Genomic DNA, 20,545 nt, shown 5'->3' on the forward strand with positions numbered 1-20,545 from the left:
AAATGTTAAATTCTGAGCCCTTTGAGGCCTCTTGGGTGATGGTGAGTGTGTTTTGCATGAGGAAGAGACATGGATCATTGGTGGTCAGAGGGGAGACTCTGGTAGGCAGCATCTAAGATGACCCCCAGTGATCTCCACCTCTTGAAATTCATGCCTCTATGCAGTTCCCTACCTAATTTTATCAGGGTTGGTCTTTTTGTGACCAACATAATTGATGGATCTGGCTCTAGGGGAAGCCAGTTGCTATGTCACCAGCAGCCCTGTGAAGAGGCCCAAGTGGGGAGAAAGTGTGACTTCCTATTAACACTCAGACAATTTGGAAAGGGATCCCCCAGCCCAGTCAAATCTTAAGATGACTAGAGCTGTAGCTGGCATCTTGATTGCAACTCCTGAGAGACCCTGAGCTGGAACTACCCAGCTAAGACACTCCTAAATTTCTGACCTACAGACACCATGAGATAATAAAAGTTTATTGTTTTAAACCACTAAATTTGAAGTTATTTGTTACAGTAGTAGGTAAATAATACAAACTTCAAACCAAGTTTATGACTTAAGGTTCCCTGAACTACCCAGGAATTCACATCTAGGATGCCTATCTGCTAGAGGTTCACTTTGTGGCTGACTTCTCAGTGACAGGGATGTTTTCTATTTCTTTTACTCCACACTTTCCTAAGTGACAAGACAATTTTTCCTGCAGTTCATTGGGGGTGAAGGTTGAGTTTTCTCTCTAGGTCATTATTAACCTGAATCTATACCACAGGGGACATGTGCTAATATAGGGTGGTTCTCCATTTTGAGCAGGTCCCAGTGACTTCACTTTGCCTCTGTTTAGAAGCTGCTAAAATATAAGCCCAATTTTTCCTCCATGAGTAAATGCTCTAAAAGAAAAGGCAATTGGGCGCTATAGTACTCTGCTTCTCTTGTTTTTATTTCCTTTTAGATTTTTTTTTTACATGCCTCTTAGTTCTCTTTAATGTTTTATTATTTTTGTTTTCTAAAATAAACTTTTAGGGTGCTGGCCCCGTGGCTGAGTGGTTGAAGTTCTGCACTCCGATTCAGTGCCCCTGGGGTTCTGACCCGGATCCTGGGTGTGGACATACTCCACTCATCAGCCATGCTGTGGAGTCATCCCACATACTAAGAATTGATCCATAATATACGTATACATATTGATTTATAACTTTCTTTAAGCTTTTTTGGAGGGAAATAAAGTATTTTGTTTATTTACTTTATTATTATTTTTTAAATTTTTATTGCAGCAGTAACATTGGTTTACAACGTAATATAAATTCCGGATGTACATCACTATATTTCGATTTCTGTGTAGATTACATCATGTTCACCACCCAAAGACTAATTACAATCCACCAGCATACACACGTGCCTAAGCACCTCTTTTGCCCTCTTCCCTACCCCCCTCCCCTCTGGTAACCACCAATCCAATCTCTGTCTCTATGTGTTTGTTGTTGTTTTTATCTTCTCTTTATATGCGAGATCATATGGTATTTGACTTTCTACCTCTGACTTATTTTGCTTAGCATAATACCCTCAAGGTCCAACCATGTTGTCACAAATGGCCAGATTTCATTCTTGTGTATGGCTGAGTAGTATTCCATGGTGTATATGTACCACATCTTCTTTATGGATTCACCCCTTGATGGGCACCTAGGTTGCTTCCAAGTCTTGGCTATTGTGAATAATGCTGCAATGAATATAGGGGTGCATATAAATATATATATATTTGCATTTGTGTTTTCATGTTCTTTGGATAAATACCCAGCAGTGGAATAGCTGGATTGCATGATAGTTTTATTCTTAATTTTTTGAGGACTCCCCGTACTGTTTGCCATAGAGGTTGCACCAGTTTGCACTCCCACCAACAGTATGTGAGGGTTCCCCTTCCTCTACTTCCTCTTCAACATTTGTTATTTCCTGTTTTGTTAATTATAGCCTTTCTGAAGGTCATGAGGTGATATCTCTTTGTAGTTTTGATTCGCATTTCCCTGATAGTTAGTGATGTTGAACACCTTTCAAGTGTCTGTTGGCCATCTGTATGTCTTTTTTGGAGAAATGTCTGTTCAGATCTTTTGCCCATTTTCTAATTTGGTGGTTAGTTTTTTTGTTGTTGAGACATATGAGTTCTTTATATATTTTGGATATTAACCCCTTATCAGATATATGATTTGCAAATATCTTCTCCCAATTGGTAGGTCATCTTTTCCTTTTGTTTATGGTTTCCTTTGCTGTGCAGAAGCTTTTTACTTTGATGTAGACCCATTTGTTTACTTTTTCTATTGTTTTCCTTGCCGAGTCAGACATGGTACTTCAAAATATGCTGCTATGACCGATGTTGAAGAGCATACTACCTGTGTTTTCTTCTAGAAGTTTCATGGTTTCAGGTATTACATTCAAGTCTTTAATCTATTTTGAGTTAATGTTTGTGTATGTTATAAGATAATGGTCTATGTGCATTCTTTTACACGTGGCTGTCTCTTTAAGCTTTTAAAGAATTAATTTATAACATTTTTAAGCATACAAATCATATGGATGGTAAATGAGTTTTCACACAGGGAACCCACAAGTAACTTCCATCTACATCAAGAAATAAAATACTACCAACACCTCAGATACAACCTTTATGCTATCTCTCAGTCACATTTCCCTTGCTCTAAAGGTAATCACCATTCTGACTTCTAACACCAAAATTCAGTTTTTCCTGTCCTTAAAATTTATGTCAATGGAGTCATATTGTCTGTGCTCTTTTGTGTCTGGCTTCTTTTATTCAATTATATCTGTAAATTGATCTATGCTATTAAATGTAGCAGTAGTGTCTTCATTTTTGTGGCAGTAGAGTATTCCGTTGTATGTATATTATACAATTTAGATATTCCACGGTTGATAGACATTTATGTTGTTCTCATTCTGGGACTATTATAAGTAAACACAACAAAAGGAACATTTTTGAATATGTCATGGTTCACAAATGTATGCATTTTTTCTGGGTCTATATTTAGAAGCGAAATTGTTGGATTAATGGGTATGCATAGGTCCAACATTATAAGATATTGCCAAACAGACTTCCAAAACAATGATTTGCATTCTTTTTAATTTTGCTATTTTGCTAGGTGTATAGTGGTAACTTAATGCATTTTAATTTGCATTTCCTTAATTAATAATGAAGCTGAGCATATTTTCATATATTTATTGGCCATTTGGATACTTTTGTTTTGGTAAAAAGACCTTTCAAATCTTTTTGCTTTTTCTATTGGGTTGTCTGTATTTTTATTATTGATTTGTATGCATACATATTATGGATAAGAGACTTGTATCAGTTATATATGTTGGAAATATCTTTTCCCATTCTGTAGTTTGACTATTAAATCTCTTAATAATGTCTTTTAATAGACAGAATTTCTTAATTTCAATTTAACCCAAAATATTACTATTTTCCTTTGTGGGTAGCCTACTCAATATTCTGTTTAAGAAATCTTTGCCTACCCCATGATCATGAAGATATTCTCTTGTGTTACGTTCTGGAAGCTTTCTTTTACCTTTCATATTTAAGTCTAAAATCAATCTGGTATTGATTTTTGTTTGTATAGAGAGAGAATAGGATTCATTTTTTCCCCATTAGATATCCAATGGATTCAGTATTGTTTATTGAAAAAAACATCCGTTCCCCCACTGCTATACAGTGCAATCTTTTTCACAAATTGTGTCTACAAATGTTTGGTTCTGTGGTTCTGTTTTTGGACACTATTTTGCTGCATTGGTCTATTTTTAGCATGCTGTCTTACCACAGCATTGCAATAACCATTGATATCTATCTATCTACATCCTCTCATTTTGTTCTTTTCAACATAGTATTGGCTACTCTTGGAATTTTGCATTTCCATATAATATTTAGAATGAGCTTGTCAATTTTCACAATACTGTCTTTTAATTTTAATTGCATTGACTTTATACTTCATTTTAAGGAGAATTGTAATCTTTACAATACTGTCTTCCATTCAATAAATACAGTGTATCATTACATTAATTTAGGCTTTCTTTACATTCTTTTGGCAATGTTTTATGGTTTTCTGAATAAAGATCCTGCACAATTTTGTAAGATTTATTTCTAGGTTAAAAATGTTTTTTGGAGCTATTGCAAATGAATAATTTTTAACATTTTAATGAAGATAGATATATACGTGAAACTCCACATATAAGTATAAGCTTTGATAAATTTTTACAAACTGAACATATTCATGTAAAGAGCACCCATTGAATTAAATGGGGGTGCGATCTCAGGACAAATTGCTTAGAGGAAGAAAGTGGGAAGAATTTATCCACCAGCCACTGTCTCCAATTGGTCAAAGTGTTGCTCCATGAACCATTAATAGCTTCATACAAAAGAAGAAGTCCCCTACGTTCCTGACTCTTTTTATATCTTTTTCTAAACACCTTAAAGATAATCATTCTTTTAAATTTGACTTTTACCATCATCTTGCATTTCTTTATTTGAACATTAGCATTTTTTATTAATATAATTTTCCACGTTTTTAGAATTTATATGTATGCTGCACTATATGTACTCATCTGCAATATCCTCTTTTATGCTTGAAGAGACTGTCATAGGTTGAATCAAAATGAATTAGCATTTCTCAAATTTTTATCTTGGTGTAGTCAGGACTACTGTCTATATTCACAACAATTCTAAAAATATCTTCTCTTGCAATTAAAAGAATTTTCATCAAGAATTTTTTTTACTGAGGTTATGTTGGTTCATAACATTATATAAATTTCAGGTGTACATCATTATGTTTTCATTTCTGTGTAAACTACATCATGTTCACCACCCAAAGACCAATTTCCATCTGTCACTGTACACATGTGCCCTGTTACCCTTTTGGCTCTCCTCCCTTCCCTCTTCCCCTCAGGTAACTACCAATTTAACCTCTGTAGCTATGTGTTTGTTTGTTGTTGTTGTTATCTTCCACTTACAAATGAAATCATATGGTATTTGATTTTCTCCGTCTGACTTATTTTGCTTAGCATAATACCCTCAAGATCTATCCATGTTGTCACAAGTGGCAAGATTTCATCTTTTTTATGGCTAAGTAGTATTCCATTGTGTATATATGCTACATCTTCTTTATCCATTCATCCATTGATGGGCGCTTAGGTTGTTTCCAAGTCTTGACGGTTGTGAATAATGCTGCAATGAACATAGGGATCCCTGCAAATATCTTTTTGCATTTGTGTTTTCATGTCCTTTGGATAAATACCCAGAAGTGGAATAGCTGGGTCATATTGTAGTCCTATTCTTAATTTTTTGAGGAATCTCCTTACTGTTTTCTATAGTGGTTGTACTAGTTTACATTTCCACCAGCAGTATATGAGAGTTTCCTTTTCTCCACATCCTCTCCAACACTTGTTATTTCTTGTCTTAACTATACCCATTCTGATGGGCGTGAGGTGATATCTTATTGTAGTTTTTATTTGCATTTTCCTAATAATTAGTGATGTTGAATGTCTTTTCATGTGCGTATTGGCCATTTGTATATCTTCTTTGGAAAAATGTTCAGATCCTTTGCTCATTTTTTAAGTGGGTGCTTGTTTTTTCCGTTGAGTTGTATGAGTTCTTTATGTATGTTGGATATTAAGCCCTTATCGGATATATGACTTGCAAATATCTTCTCCCAATTGTTAGGCTGTGTTTTCATTGTGTTGATGGTTTAATTTGCTGTGCATAAGCTTTTTAGTTTGATGTATACCCATTTGTTTATTTTTTCTTCTGTTTCTCTTGCCTGGTGAGACATAGTATTCAAAAAGATACCACTAAGACTGATGCTGAAGAGTGTACTGCCTACGTTTTCTTCTAGAAGTTTTATGGTTTCAGGTCTCACATTCAAGTCTTTAATCCATTTTGAGTTAATTGTTGTGTATAGTGTAAGATAATGGTCTACTTTCATTCTTTTGCATGTGGCTGTCCAGTTTTCCCAACACCATTTATTAAAGAGACTTTCCTTTCTCTATTGCATGTTCTTGGCTCCACTGTCAAAAATTAGCTATCCATAGGATTTCTCTCTCTCTCTTTTTTTTTTTTTTGATGCAATAGAAAGCTCTATGGGGAGCAAGGGAAAATGATCATATCTGAAATGGCACAGGTAGATCTGGAAACTCTATTATCATGCTTAATCAACATCAAAGCACATATCACTGGGTAGCAAGATGAAAGAAAACTAGTGGCGTTCTTCAGCATCAGGTTTTTCTCATATATAGAGGACATATGAATGGAAAGACACAAGCTAGTTCCATAAAAGAAAACAAAGCAGCTCACCAGCAAGAGGACAAAATGGGTGGCTTTAGTTTCAGGAAAAGATTGTGGAGAGAGGCTGGTACTGTGAATATGCAAGATGACCTTGTGATGCCTGAACAGGACAATCACCATGTAGAAACTGGCCCAAATCATGAAGAACAACAAGAAGACATCTTGAATAAATATGACACTTTGAAATAGCATTTCATGATGGTATATAAACTGTCTTGTCTTACAGTACCTCAGAGAATATAAAAGTCCAACATTAGTGGAATTTCTGGTGGCAATGCTTATGATGACCCACACATTGATTAGCATGTTGCTCATCCAGGAATAAATCAACAAGGGCAGAATTTGTGTGAAGATTTTGGGTTTGAGCCATGCCCATTTAGAATAAGCCAGACTGATAATAACGGCCTGAAATATACTCACTAGAGAAGAAGTACATAGAGAAGCACCCCATGTCACTTTATAAATGTATAGCACTGCTTTACAACCAATATCCTGCAAAATATTTCTAATTCCAAAGGATGACATTATATATGGAATGCGCCTGAAAATAACTGTTATAACATTAGCCAATGTTAGCTGAGAATCACATCTAAGGGCTTCTTCTGATGAGGTTGAATGAATAAGATGACATATATATAATGAAAAGCAATAAGTTCCCCATAAGCCCAATGCCAGTTTGAAAGATAACTAAAATTCCCAATATTACGTCACTTGAAAACAAAATGATCATGGTTTTCTTAGAACTTTAGATTGAAGCCAGCATAGCTTAAAGAGTCACATAAATATAATCCAAATATGAAAGCAATCACTGAATCCTTGGAAAGAAAGTTCAAACATTCAACTACTCAGGAATTCACAGCATATTTGTGGCATTTCCAGAGGCTCGATGTCGTGTATTGTTCTAACATCTAGAGAACAGATTAGGTTTATGTAGCAATTGAACTTCACATGTACACTTTCACCATTTGTTCTAGCCCATTTTCCAGGAGTTGTCTGTTTTGTTTTAAAGAAAACTTTGCATATAATGAAAAGCAATTTTTCTTCCAAGTCTAACATTGTATTTTAATTTTATCTTAAAATTTTGCATATTTTGCCCTTTTTATCAACAGCAATCTTTATAACTTATAAATAGTAGTACATGTATGTCAATCCACTTTTCAAAATGATAATTGCACCACACTGTTCTTTTATGAATAATAAAACATATTTAGAGCATATAGTTAACAACTATTGCATCATTCCTGCTGTTAAAATGCTAATTTTGCTTGTTATGAAAAGTTTCCTTTGCTTAGGGAGCATATTTATTGTGTTTACAAATATAGTGATGGTTCAGTTGAAGTTGATAAAGTGACCAAATGTAGTAAGGTATTAGACAAATTTACTTTCCAGTCAGCCAACAAGACAATGAAGTGTCTATCATTTAATTAACAAGCAGCCCTTCTCCTGAGACTGAATTACCATTAGTAATTATATAATTCTGCTTCTTCACAACAAGGTATATTTAAAAGTCTGACCTCAAAAAGTTATGTCTTCTTTTGTGAAACTAACGCCGCCACCCATGTTGTCCTCTTGCTGGTGAGCTGCTTTGTTTTCTTTTATGGAACTAGCTTGTGTCTTTCCATTCATATGTCCTCTATATATGAGAAAAACCTGATGCTGAAGAACGCCACTAGTTTTCTTTCATCTTGTTACCCAGTGATATGTGCTTTGATGTTGATTAAGCATGATAATAGTTTCCAGATCTACCTGTGCCATTTCAAATATGATCATTTTCCCTTGCTCCCCATAGAGCTTTCTATTGCATCCAAAAAAAAAAAAAAGAGAAATCCTACGGACAGCTAATTTTTGACAGTGGAACCAAGAACACACAATGGAGAAAGGAAAGTCTCTTTAATAAATGGTGTTGGGAAAACTGGACAGCCACATGCAAAAGAATGAAAGTAGACCATTATCTTACACTATACACAACAATTAACTCAAAATGGATTAAAGACTTAAATGTGAGATCTGAAACCATAAGACTTTTAGAAGAAAACTAAGCCAGAGTCAACTAGGTAACTAACATTCTAGAAAAGTCAGAAACAGGGAACTTTTAAAGATTACTAAAACAATTCCTTCTAATAACAATAAAATAGGCACGAATTGAGTACGACTCTTTCAAGAACACGTTAAGGTCATCCTTGAACTAGCTCTCTTCAAAACCCACTCTGTCCAAAAGCGAGTCCAGACATCCCCCACTTCTTGGCTCCGCTCCAGGAGCTCCGACCCACTGGGCTACGTGTGGACTGCGAGTGGAGAGATCGTGGGAGTGCGCTGAGCTAGGGACTAAGCCCGGTGGCTACCAAGGGCTCAGGTTCTGGGTCGATAGACAAAATATCCCTTCGGCCTCCTGCCGAGCCTCGAGTCCCCGCCAGATGGCGATCTTCCTTGCATTCTCAAAGTGCAAACAATCGGAAGGCGACCCGGATTCAGCCTCCGGGAAGCGACCCTGGATGGGGCCGGGAGGTGGCTGCGTCAGGAGTTTCCATTCCCAGCAGATGACTGGAGCCTACTGGCTGCAGAAAGGAAAGGGCAGCGGGAAAGGAGAAGTGCGGAAATCGCCATCCAGCAAATTAGGCCTCGAGTCTTCCTGGCTGCTGGTGCCACGAACGCCACCTGGGCTGCTAGGGTCCTCCCGACCGGGTCTCCAGTCCTGCTCCGCGACTCACCCTGCCAGGCTCAGACTGCATTCCGCACTCCGACTCCGGGGAACCCGCGGGCGGAAGGATCGGTGCCGGTGCCGGGAGCCCGGAAGCCCGAGGCTGGCCGCAGCCGGATCCTGGAGATCCCGCGCCCGCTGGACTCTAGCTCTGCGCCACTCAGTGAACTGGGCCCGCGCGGCTCCAGGCTGGCGCTGCGGAAGCCGGGCGAGGCGCCGCGCGCTGCCGCCAGCGGAGGTGAGAGCAGAGGTCCGAGCGCCCGGCTTCGGCCTCAAAATAATACTGGGGCTGCCGCGGCCCTGCGTGTCCTCTTTCCCACGGGGCGCTGACCTGCGAACGCGGAGCCTAGGGGGTGTCGAGCGCCCAAAGGTCCTTGCCCTTTCCTCGCGCCCAGATCCCAACCGTCATCCGAACACTGCGCCCTTCGGCTCTGGCTGGATCACCAGACATCAGAAACTTCGTGAGTCAGGAGACGAAACCCTATTCAAAGTCACAGACCTCGCCTCATTGCTCCTTATGGGCAGTTACCTGGGCAAGCCGGGACCCCCGCGGTCGTCTCCAGCAGAGCCGTGCACAGACTTGCCCCAGAGGCCAGTGAACCGCCGACCAGCTCAGTCCCTTCACCAGGTTCACCGGGTTCAGCACATCCATCGCGTCCATCCTGCCCCGCGGCATAGACCTGCGAGGAGACCGATGAACTGGGATCCTACCAATCCCACTGCGAGGGTGGTCAATGAGGCTTGGAGGCGATTTCCCATGAAAAGGTCCCAGAATTCCATCATGGGGCCTCTTCCCTCAGACTGGTGGGAAAGTTACTTCAGGCGGAGTATCTGGTCTCTTCGGCACCCCAGGGCAGTATGGAGCCCGGTGACCATCAAGATCGCTCCTCCTCACCGGGGACTGCCCCCCTGCACTTCCCCAGCAGAGGTAATAAACTCTGCAGGGTCCTTACCCTCTGAGAAGACCCCAGACCCATGTGCAAAGGAGTCAGTGCTGAGGGCCCTCAGAGAGTGCAAGAAAGGGAAAGTGAGGTTGGAAGAACCGCTATTCCCTGAGAGCTTGGATAGTAAAAGAAGGAGTGCAGAGACGAGACCATCTGCATTTAAACTGCTGAGAAAGAATGGAGTCCTCCCTTCTTTTGTGCCCAGGCCTGGTCCTCTGAAGAGAAGCCTCAACTCCTGGAGTTCAAACCACAGCTTGAATAGGAGGCCCAGTTGCTACTCCGTGAGCTCCTTGGCCAGCACACACACAGGTGGCCTCGTCAGCTCCAAAAGAAATGCTATTACAAGCTCTTATAGCTCTTCTAGAGATTTCTCTGTTCCTTGGAAGAGAAGTGTTTCCAGTGTGTCATTCCAGATACCAGAGTGGCCAGTAAAAAAGAAAGAAAAAGGCCGTCAGTCTCACTCTCCACTGATACCACTATTGTCGAATGAGTCCCCAGCAGCATATGGCAGCTCTGGGCAGCAAAATCAACAGATTCCACTGCTGCTTTCTAGCCCCGGGAACCTGCTGTCTCTGAGTCCACCTCCCCAGCTTGGTAATGCAGTCCCTGAAGAGATCTTGGCATTAGGGAAGAAAGCTGGACTCCAATGGAGCAACAAAGCCAGAGGGGATACAACTGAGGCCACCACAGATTCTGTCCCTGAGACTCACTCTGCCATTCAGCCTTCCCTGTCTCTCACCGTGCGTTCTGTAGGCACAGCTCCAACCCAGGGCAAAAATCCTCAGTTGGAAAGCTTAAAGAAAATGCAGAAGTCTCCAGGTCAACTGGCCTTCCCACAATCTACTGGAGAGGCAATCAGTGTAGGACATTCACCTCTGAAGACACCCAATCTACTGTCTCCACTTGGGTGCTCACAGACAGAGCCCCTTTCAGGCACCTCTTCAGACTCTAGGCCCACATCTAGTTTCATCCTTCTGACCCCTATTTCTCCCACATCACCAGTCACTGACACCACATGGCCACCTTTGACCTCTCAGACTAATAGGTCTGCCATGCCCCCAGACGCACCTGCCATTACCTCTGCAGCACTCACTAGGCAAAGTTCTTTGTTTGGAATGAATAACCCAGCTTCTCATCCTGCATCTGCATTTCCTGCTGCAACTTCTGCTGACCCCATGTCAAAACCCATTTTTGGTCTCCCACCCAACAGTGAGATTGGAGGCTCCTTATATTCCAGAATTTCAGTCACAGCTGCAGTATCTTCAACTCCGGGTATCTTAACTCCCACCTTCAAGCCTATCTTTGGAAACACAGAACCACTTAAAACTATGCCTATGATAGCTCCTTTCTCTTTCAAGCAGACCACTTCTCCAGCTACTCCTGCTTCTACCCACCTCTTCCATGGCCTGGTCAAGGCTACCTCTGTAGTCATGTCCACCAACTCAGCTAGCACATCTGAAGACTCTTCTTTCAAGCCACCTTTGGATTTTGGTATAGTGAATGTTACCAGTCCCATGGGCAACGCTTACTCCATCCCTTCCACTTGCCACACTCTCCTTCTTGGGGCTGCCCTTGCCTTCAGAGCCAGCTTCTCCCCAGCCACAGGCTTCATTTTCCCACCACACCAACGTCCTACCATTCCTACTGTACATACAGTCACCATTTTCAGCCGGGTTCTTCCCAGTGCTATCCAGATATCCTCTAGTAGAAGCACTGCCAATTTTAGAAGTATGGGCAGCCCTCTGTCAGCCTCAGCCCTAGTAACCACAAACCAGCCTGCACTGTTGTCCAGTACCTCCAATTTGACCTCCACATTTACAATTCCCTTGGGGTCAAACTCAAGGCCACCTTTCTCACTATCCCTAGGAGCCACGCCCCCGCCTGCATTTGGGGCTGCAGATGGGCAGAAGCAAGGGGCCCCCCAACCAGCCATTGGCCCAAGCTTCAGTAGCTCTTTCATGTTTGGAAATTCAGTAGTGGCATCCCCAACCCCAACCGCAGCCCAGCCAGCCTTCAGCAGTACCACACAGTCAACCGTCGGGGGTTTGACACCCTCAGCCTCCACCTTTCACATCCCTGCCGGCATCTGGCCAGACATTGGCAGCACTCCAGCAGGTTTTCGCTTTGGTCAAGCTAATACAGCTGGCTTTGGAGTTGTCACCCAGACCTACCATAGTGGGGCTTGTGGCTCAGTGTTTGGCAGCACAGCCCCACGACCTTTTGCCTTTGGGGGCTTAGTGACTCCTATGGACTGTGGGGAGTCTGGAATCAGCATGACTGCTCCAGACATGAACTCCAACTCTGGAGCATTCAATGTTGGAGCAGTGCCAAGTGGGAGTACTAGCACCATCACACCCTTTGGAAAAGGCTGGAGCCAGAACTCCCAGGGCTTGACCAGCCAGAGCACATCTTTTGTGTTGGGGCGGGCTAGCATTTCCTCAAGAAAGGCTATGTTTGGGGGCTCCTCCATGGCCCCTTTTGCTCAGAATACCCTTGTCCCTGGGCCAGTTAAAACAGGCCTTGGCTTTGGGATGCCCTCTCCACCTGCCCGGGGCTCTGTTGGAAGAGGATCTTTCAGATCATCAGCTCCTTCCTTTTCCATTGGTACAAAATCAAAAACCCCAAAGAATCGGGAGCAAAGGCGTTCCCGAATGCATCATACCCACAAGAAATAGCCTGTGTTCCCTGTGACCCATACCCTGATTTGGACCTCAGTATTGTTGTGAAGAGCTTTAGTCTCTTCCAATTCTCTAAAGCAAAAATACCCCAGATCTAAGGTTAGGGTTTTACATGCTCACCTTGTGGGTCCTAATCTACATTCTAGAAGAAGATGGAGGGCCAAGGCTTCTAGTGGTGATAGCAGAATGAAACTGGGTGGAACCAAACCTTTGAAATTGAATAGAACCTTGCCTTCCCCTCCCTGCCCACTCCTCTCTGTGTCAGGTGTGAACTCAGGACACTGCCTCCTGCTTTTTCCCAGATATGCCAGGAAGCCGGCAAGTACAGCCTATATCCTCTTGCATCTTTGTGAGGAGGAATAGATTCTCTCTAAATCCTAACCTGCTTTATTTGGCTCTAAGAAGTGGTTCCCTTTCTCTGGTCCCCTGGGGATGCCAGTTCCTCATTTCTTGCTGCTTTATTGCTCAGTGGATTCTTGGAGGAACTTTTGATGTAATTTGACCTTGAAGCCAGCTTTTCCTTGAGGATCAGCAGTCAGCCCTTAAGGGCAGCCGTGTGTGCTGCTCTTGAGGGGCACCCACACAGGCTGCCCTTGCTGTGCCACTTCCTGTCACCAAGTTGTTTTAATCTTTGCCCAAGAGAAGCGGTGTTCCAGTCCCATCCTTGTCTCTGCCAACTTAGCCCTAAGAGATTGGCGAGTCAAGACTCAGCCTGTCAGACCCCAGAAAATGGCAACACTTAGCCAGCCTCCCGCCAGGCTTGGAGCAAGCGGCTTGGCCTTTCCTGCTTGCAACTTCTTCATTTGTCACTCTTTGTGTTGGGGCGGGCTAGCATTTCCTCAAGAAAGGCTATGTTTGGGGGCTCCTCCATGGCCCCTTTTGTACGTTTATATAGAGACTTGTTCTCTTCAGTTTGTCTGATACTGATGTGTATTTTGTGCTTTCAATGGAGTTTAGAGGAGAAATGACTTGCGGGAGTGGTTCTATGTTGATAGAGCCAGATTTAACTGTGTAAAGCTTCTGGGACCTGGCTAACTGGATGAGGCAAGCAGCATCAATTAATGGCTACAGGTGCTGATTCCTGAATTTACAACAGTATTTTGACTTTAAGGAATGACATCTGAGGAAATAATAGGGTCCAGAGAGGGAAAGACAGGGTGGTGCAACCTTCTTCTTCTCTCTCCGCTATAGGTCATGAGCCCTCCAATATAAGCCAGAGATACTCAGTTAGGGAACCAAAGCTTACACTTCAATTTTTCCTTTAATTTCTACCTCATGAAATCACTCCTCCACATTCACATCTCTCCCAGATATACGAGGCAGGGCCGGAAGCCTCTTGGGCCTGAGAACAGAGGGAGAAAGGGAAGAACAGCGGATTCCCAAGCTGACTTCTGCTCTGTACCCAATGGGCGGTCTCTGAGTGAGCTGTGACATATTCCTCGGCACTTCTTATCATCTTGATGGAAAAAAAAAAAAAGGCAAGAATGACTCCCTGAACACATCTATCTCCTGTTTTACGGTTATCTTGGAAGACGCCTAATTGCAAAAATAAGCAATTTTAAATTGGCTGGTACAATAAAAATAAATTGTTTAAATAAGTCTATGGTAAATTACTGTTAAACTCATCAATTTGGAGGCAGAAACCTGTGAAGAAACTTGCCCTAGCCCACTCAGTAAAGGTTAGATTCAGGATCAAACTCCAGTGGCTCCAACGTCTGTGCTCACTTCTCCCTCACTATAGCAAGTTACCAAAGTTAGAACTCTAACCTGGGTATGTCTGATTCTAAATATCCATGCCCTTTCAACTTTTCCAGGCCTCCCATGACCCAAGATTGTCATCTTACAGAAGGGGACCAGAAGAAAGTATTAGGCATTGTTTACAGCTGTCTACATTATAATTTATTTAACATTTATCTAGTGATGACTATATGTCCTGTATTGTGCTTTGCACAGGACATTCAGAGGTGGAGGACAACTTCTGTTTTGGAGATTACAATTTAGTGGGGAGACTGATAAGTAAGCTAGTGATTCCAATACAAATGACAAGTACCAGGGGAATGGAAGCAGGGCAGAGGGTCATCTTACCTAAGACTTGAAACTTGACTTCTGTCTTAAAGTGTGTGTTCTGGGTATCAAGTAGAGAAGGGCATTTCAGGCCAAAGACAAAACATGTGCACAAGCAGGTCTGGAAGATAGAGCAGATCTATTGAGATAATCTCCAAGGAGTCAGGCATAGCTGGGGAGCAGCAGGGGGAGATCATGGATATGCTTATAAACCATGCAGTGCAGTATGGACAGTGTTCTAAATACAATGGATAGTGATAGAAAGATTTTAAGCAGGAAAGATAAAAGCTTGGACTTAGACTACTCTGGCTGTCACTTGAGGGCGGAATCAAATAGGGACAGACTGGAGCTTTGGGAACTGGTGGGAGACTGTGGAGACACCAATGAACATTAAAGATGTGAGTTTGAACTAGGTAGTTAACGGTGATTGCTAACCAGGTAGTTGACAGCTGGGATGAGGAGACAGTAGGGAGAGGAGGAATTAATGAGCAGAACTTGGTGACGGATTGCATGGTTCAGTAGAAGGCACTCAGAAAAGATTTATTGAAATAAAAAACTTCTATTTTACATAAGGTATATTATATATATGTATTTTAATACGTTACTTTTTATTTAATATTATACACATTTTCTCACTATGACAAATGTTCTTTGAAAATATACTTCTAAAAGTTCCATATATTCTACTGAATACAGGACACTTAGGGACCATAAGCTTCATGTCTGTTCTGAGCCCAGAGTAGAAACAAATTAGGCTCACAAATATTTGCTACATTGACCTGAAGATTATAGTTTATTTATACATTCCAAATATTTTTACTAATATTGCTAAGATGAATATCTCTGCCTGGAAATCTGCTTCTACATCTGTATTTCCAAAGGATTGAAGCTTGAAGTGGAACTATTGGGTATATATGGAAGAATACCTTTAGACTCTTGCTTTGCTTATTGATTTCTAACTTCACTCTGTTGTAGTTAGAGAAGATGTATTGTATTATTTCAATCTTTCTAAAATTTATTGAGACTTTTTTTTGTGGCCTAATACAAGGTCCATTCTGGAGAATGTTTCATGTGCACTTGAGAATGTGTATTTTGAGGTTGTTGGGTATAGTGTTCCGCATATGTCTATTAGGTCTTGTTGGTTTATACTATTGTTTAAGTTCTCTATTTCCTTCTCAATCTTCTTTCTAGATATTCTATCCATTATTTAAAACTGAAGTCACCAACCATGACTGTAGAACTCTCTATTTCTCCCTTCAATTCTGTCAATGTTTACTTCCTATATATTTGGGACTCTGTTTGTTTGATGCATATATTTTTATACTTGTTATATCTTCTTGATGAATTGATCCTTTATCAACATATAATGTCCTTCTTTGTGCATTATAGCAATTTTTTGACTAAAGATATTTTGTCTATGGGCTAGCCCAGTGGCACAGCAGTTAAGTGCACACGTTCCACTTTGGTGGCCCGGGGTTTGCTGGTTCGGATCTTGGGCGTGGACATGGCACTGCTTGACAAGCCATGCTGTGGTAGGCATCCCACATATAAAGTAGAGGAACATGGGCACAGATGTTAGCTCAGGGCCATCCTTCCTCAGCAAAAAGAGGAGAATTGGCAGCAGATGTTAGCTCAGGGCTAATCTTCCTCAAAAAAAAAAAAATTTTGCCTAATATTAGTATAGCCACCCCAGCTTTCTTTTGGTTACTATTTTCATGGAATATCTTTTTCCATCCTTTCACTTTCAATTTAATTGTGTCTTTGGATCTAAGGTGAGGCTCTTATAGACAGCACATCATTGGATCATTTAAAAAAATTCATTGTACTAATCTCAGCCTTTTGTTCAGAGAATTTAATCCATTTACATTTAAAGTACTGATAGGGAAGGATTTACTTCTACCACTTTGCTATTTCTTTTTTGTATGTCTTATACCTTCTTTGTTTCTCTTTTCTTCTATTACTGCTGTCTTTGGTATGTAATAGATTTTTTGTAGTGTATCATTTTGATACTCTTCTCATTTCTTGTTTTGTGTATTTTTTAGATAATTTCTCAGTTCTTACCATGGAAATTATGATTAACATCCTAAATTTATAACAAGATGGTTTGAGTTGATACCAACTTACCAACTCAGCTTCAATAGAATACAAAAACTGCTCCTATACAGCTCTGCCTCTTCCTTTATGTTGTTGTCGCAAATTACTTCATACATTGTGTGCCCTTTAGTACAGATTTATAATTATTGTTTTATGCATTTGCCTTCTAAGTCATTGGGAAATAAAAATAGGAGTTACAAAAAATATATAATAATACTACCTTATACATTTACCTATGTAGTTACTTTTACTGTTCTTCTCTATATCCTCATATAGCTTCAAGTTGCTGTATAGTATCCTTTCATTTCAGCCTGAAGGATTTTCTTTAGCATTTCTTATAGGGTAGGTCTACTAACAAGAGGCTCCTGCAGCTTTCATTTATCTGGTAGGGACCAAATTAACAGAGTGCATTGGAAGCTGTCCAGCAAGCTACATGACACACTATCCCCTTTTGGGGACACACAACCTTAATGGCTACTTTGAACTACAAGTCCCTGTGACTGATAGTTTTGCTGGAGGGGGTCTCTGGAAAAGGACAGCAGCCCTCACTCAGAGGTACTCCTTGGGGTGTTTGACTCACTGCCTCCCTGGCAATGCTGTCAGATTCACCCTTTGTGAACAGCAGCTACTAGCTTGTTATGGAGCTCTTATTGAAATCGTATGCCTGATCCATGGAGCCTGATATTCCCATTTTGGTGTGAGTCAACTCAGGCTCAACAACTAACAAGGAGAAAGAGACCAACAAGCATTGCATGCCAAATGGAAATAGTATGTTCAAGAACACAGCTATTTTGGCCCCAATAACATCTCAGCTTTAGGTGAAAAAATGGCAGCTATCCCTCTGAAGAAAATGTCATCCCCTTCTTTGATACTTGAAGCTGGGCCATTGCCTCAGTGAAACCCTCAACTCACAGAGATTTCCTTAAATGCCTAGGCCTGGACCACTGATGGTTCAGCTAAGCTGAAACCCCGTGGTGTCTACAGGTTACTGTGGCTGTTAAAACTCAGACACAGCTATGTAGAACCAAAAATGCATGTGGTTACTCAACTCAGTAGGCAGAACTCAAGGCCATGCTCATAGCTCTAGCCAGTTGTCTCCTCAATGAACCTGACTGTTCCAGAGCATGATATATCTTTCCTTTCCCTAAGAACAGCCCCAGGGTGGCAGCCTAGACAAAAGGGGATTTAGGGTATGCAAACTTAATTCTGGTTCAACAACCTGAATTCTCTTGTTGGACTGACATGCTCTTAGATAAGGATAATGAACACCTGGAGGAGTATATTGCTTGCCAAGTCTCCCTACAATGATCCTACATGTGGGAAAAATGGGAGACATAATATGTTCCTGTGTTTTATAAAAGTACCTTTGTCCCTCTTTCACCATAAAATGACTCTTCCAAATGAAATGTCTGAGTGTGAGTAAGAGGTGATTGACAAAAAGGGAAAGTTATAGCTACCTGAGTGAGATACACTGGAGCGAAACAGCTACTGAGGCAACTTGGAAAAGAACACCTTTGACTTGGGGAGGCACTAAGGAGGAAGGGACATTAAGGATCTTTTCTCTCTCAGAATTGTCCCTTTTGCCCTCCTCATGGATGAAAATGGCTTGGAGTGGCTCTCTCAGGCTTACTAGCTACTGGCTTACTTAGATGGCTCTGACCACAATTTGGTCACCACTCCTGGTAAGTTTACCAAGAAATTTATTGGAATCTGCCACAGCTCCTGCACCTCCATGCAAAACACCTGTCAACACCTTCAAATATCTTCCCAGCCCATTTTTCTATGATCATCCCTCTGTCATTCTGTGGATCCAACTCTATGCTTCAGATTCTCCTCCCTCATGCTACCTCATTAGCTTGCTCAGAACACAGGGATTCTCAGCCGAAGGTGAGGAACTGAGGAATGAGTCTTTTAGCAGAGCTATGCTCCAAGCCACCTGCCAGTGTTCAGGATAGGTGCACCACAGGAACTCCAGCCTGAGAGCTAATTTCGTGACTCTCATGTTGGATCTGTGTTCCTAACCCTTTGTGAGCTTCAGGCAGGGAGAAACGCTGGTTTTGGGGGGGCATATTCAGCTTCTTGTGAATTGCTCCATCTCTGGCCTTGTAACCACAGATCTGGAGTTGATGATGAGAGCTGTCCAAGCCCTCCCTCAGCTGTTTCCTTTTCTACTTGTCCTTGACTTCAGACATGCTAAATCCTGCAGTTTTCAGAAATGATTATCTCCTTTCTGGGAGGTGCCACATAGCAGTTAGATATCAGATTACAGATCATTTTAGAATCAAGCTAAGATGTCGTTGTTGCCAGGGGGTTGAAGGTGAGAATCTCAAGACAGGTCTTCATGCCAGTGAGGTTTTTGGTATCTGGGCTGGAGGCATCTGGTCGAATCTTATCTTAAATGGCATCTTTTTTTTTTTTTTTCTGATAAATCAGTTCTCCTGGGAACCACTAGTTCATCACAAGTGAAAGATTCATCCTATTTTATGACCCCATAAAAGATAGACTTTCTAATGCAGTGTCACCTTCAATTACCTTCCTTTTTCTCCCCACAAAAGCAATTATTTGCAATAAGGGTGTGACGTCTGAGCTAGTTGGATTTGTTGGATTTGCAGACGTTGTTTTATCAACAAGCCACAGGAAAGACAAAAAAATTAACAATAATAGTCACAATAATACAGTTGGAGCCCCCGGTGACCTACCAGACCACTCTTTTTGATTTAAGAGCTTTTCTGATCAGCTTTGTACCACTATTATCTTTTAAATACAGAACTAGTAAGTGCTATTATAAAAAAATGACATCCTCATGTCTAGATTGTTACAAACAGAAAGTTAGCCTTTGGCAAACAGTATATCTTTAAAGGCTCAAATTTTTTCTTAAACCATGCAAGCCTATGCTACATGAAACACACTTTTCTATTCTTCAGAAAACTAAGTTTCCAGTGTGGTTGTAACTTCTCATTTTTTTATTATTCTTCCATAACCTGAGATTTCTGCTCAAGTAGAACATCCTAATAGAGTCGAGACATATATCTGTCAAGTGTAGAGACAAGATTTTTTGTATTTTAGGGGTCTCATTTTACAGGAGTCTGGACTGTACCATAAAAAATGCAAATAGTTTTCATGCTAAGGAGGAAGAAGGAAATTCTAACCAAGGTGATATTGTCCTCACAGGTGCGGCCAGGGATGAAGCAGACAGCTTCATTTTGCAACCTTATAAATTAAAGCATTTTCTTTGGGCATATGCAAGGTTCTAGTCACATCACATTGGGTTAAGTTAGGGGAGAAACCATGTGAAGGGCATTTGGCTATGTAGAGGGCCATATCAGGATTGGCCTCTTCACTATTTCTTCTCTCCTCAGTATTTTCTCCTTACTCAAATGTCTGCATTATGAAGTACCACACATATATATATATATATATTTTTTTTTTTGGTTTGCTTTCGCTCTACTCTTTGTGGCTTCCTAACAGAAACCATGAAGCTAGACTTTAGAGACTCCCTAACTTCTCAGAGGTGGCATTACAGAGTTTCTGAGCATGTGCCTTTGGGCAGCATTCTTTATCAAAGGAATGCAAGACCAGCTTCCCAATTCAGCAACCACTACTTACAGCTTATAGATTTCCTAGTGTTGATGGAATTGTGACTTGTGGACAACATAGAGAAAACCTCAGTCTGTCTTTGCATACATAAGTCTTGAAAATATGTTTAGCTGAATGAAAGGACATAATTTTCACCTGTCTGAGAATGTGCTTC

General features: G+C 41.2%; 1 protein-coding gene across 1 annotated transcript; it reads left to right on the top strand.

Annotated features, from left to right (window-relative positions):
- The first annotated feature begins 9,531 nt into the window (after window positions 1-9,531).
- POM121L2 (POM121 transmembrane nucleoporin like 2) lies at window positions 9,532-13,139 on the top strand. Its single transcript, XM_014835555.3, has one exon. The coding sequence runs from the start codon at window positions 9,532-9,534 to the stop codon at window positions 12,631-12,633; it is 3,102 nt and encodes a 1,033-aa protein (XP_014691041.3). The 3' UTR covers window positions 12,634-13,139.
- The last annotated feature ends 7,406 nt before the right edge of the window (window positions 13,140-20,545 follow it).

The sequence above is a fragment of the Equus asinus genome, chromosome 8 (assembly GCF_041296235.1).
Source record: "Equus asinus isolate D_3611 breed Donkey chromosome 8, EquAss-T2T_v2, whole genome shotgun sequence".
Taxonomy (NCBI): Eukaryota; Metazoa; Chordata; class Mammalia; order Perissodactyla; family Equidae; genus Equus; species Equus asinus.

Bases quoted from the DNA above. Each gene is read 5' to 3' on its own strand.
- POM121L2 (XM_014835555.3), top strand. From the start codon at position 9,532: ATGGGCAGTTACCTGGGCAAGCCGGGACCCCCGCGGTCGTCTCCAGCA.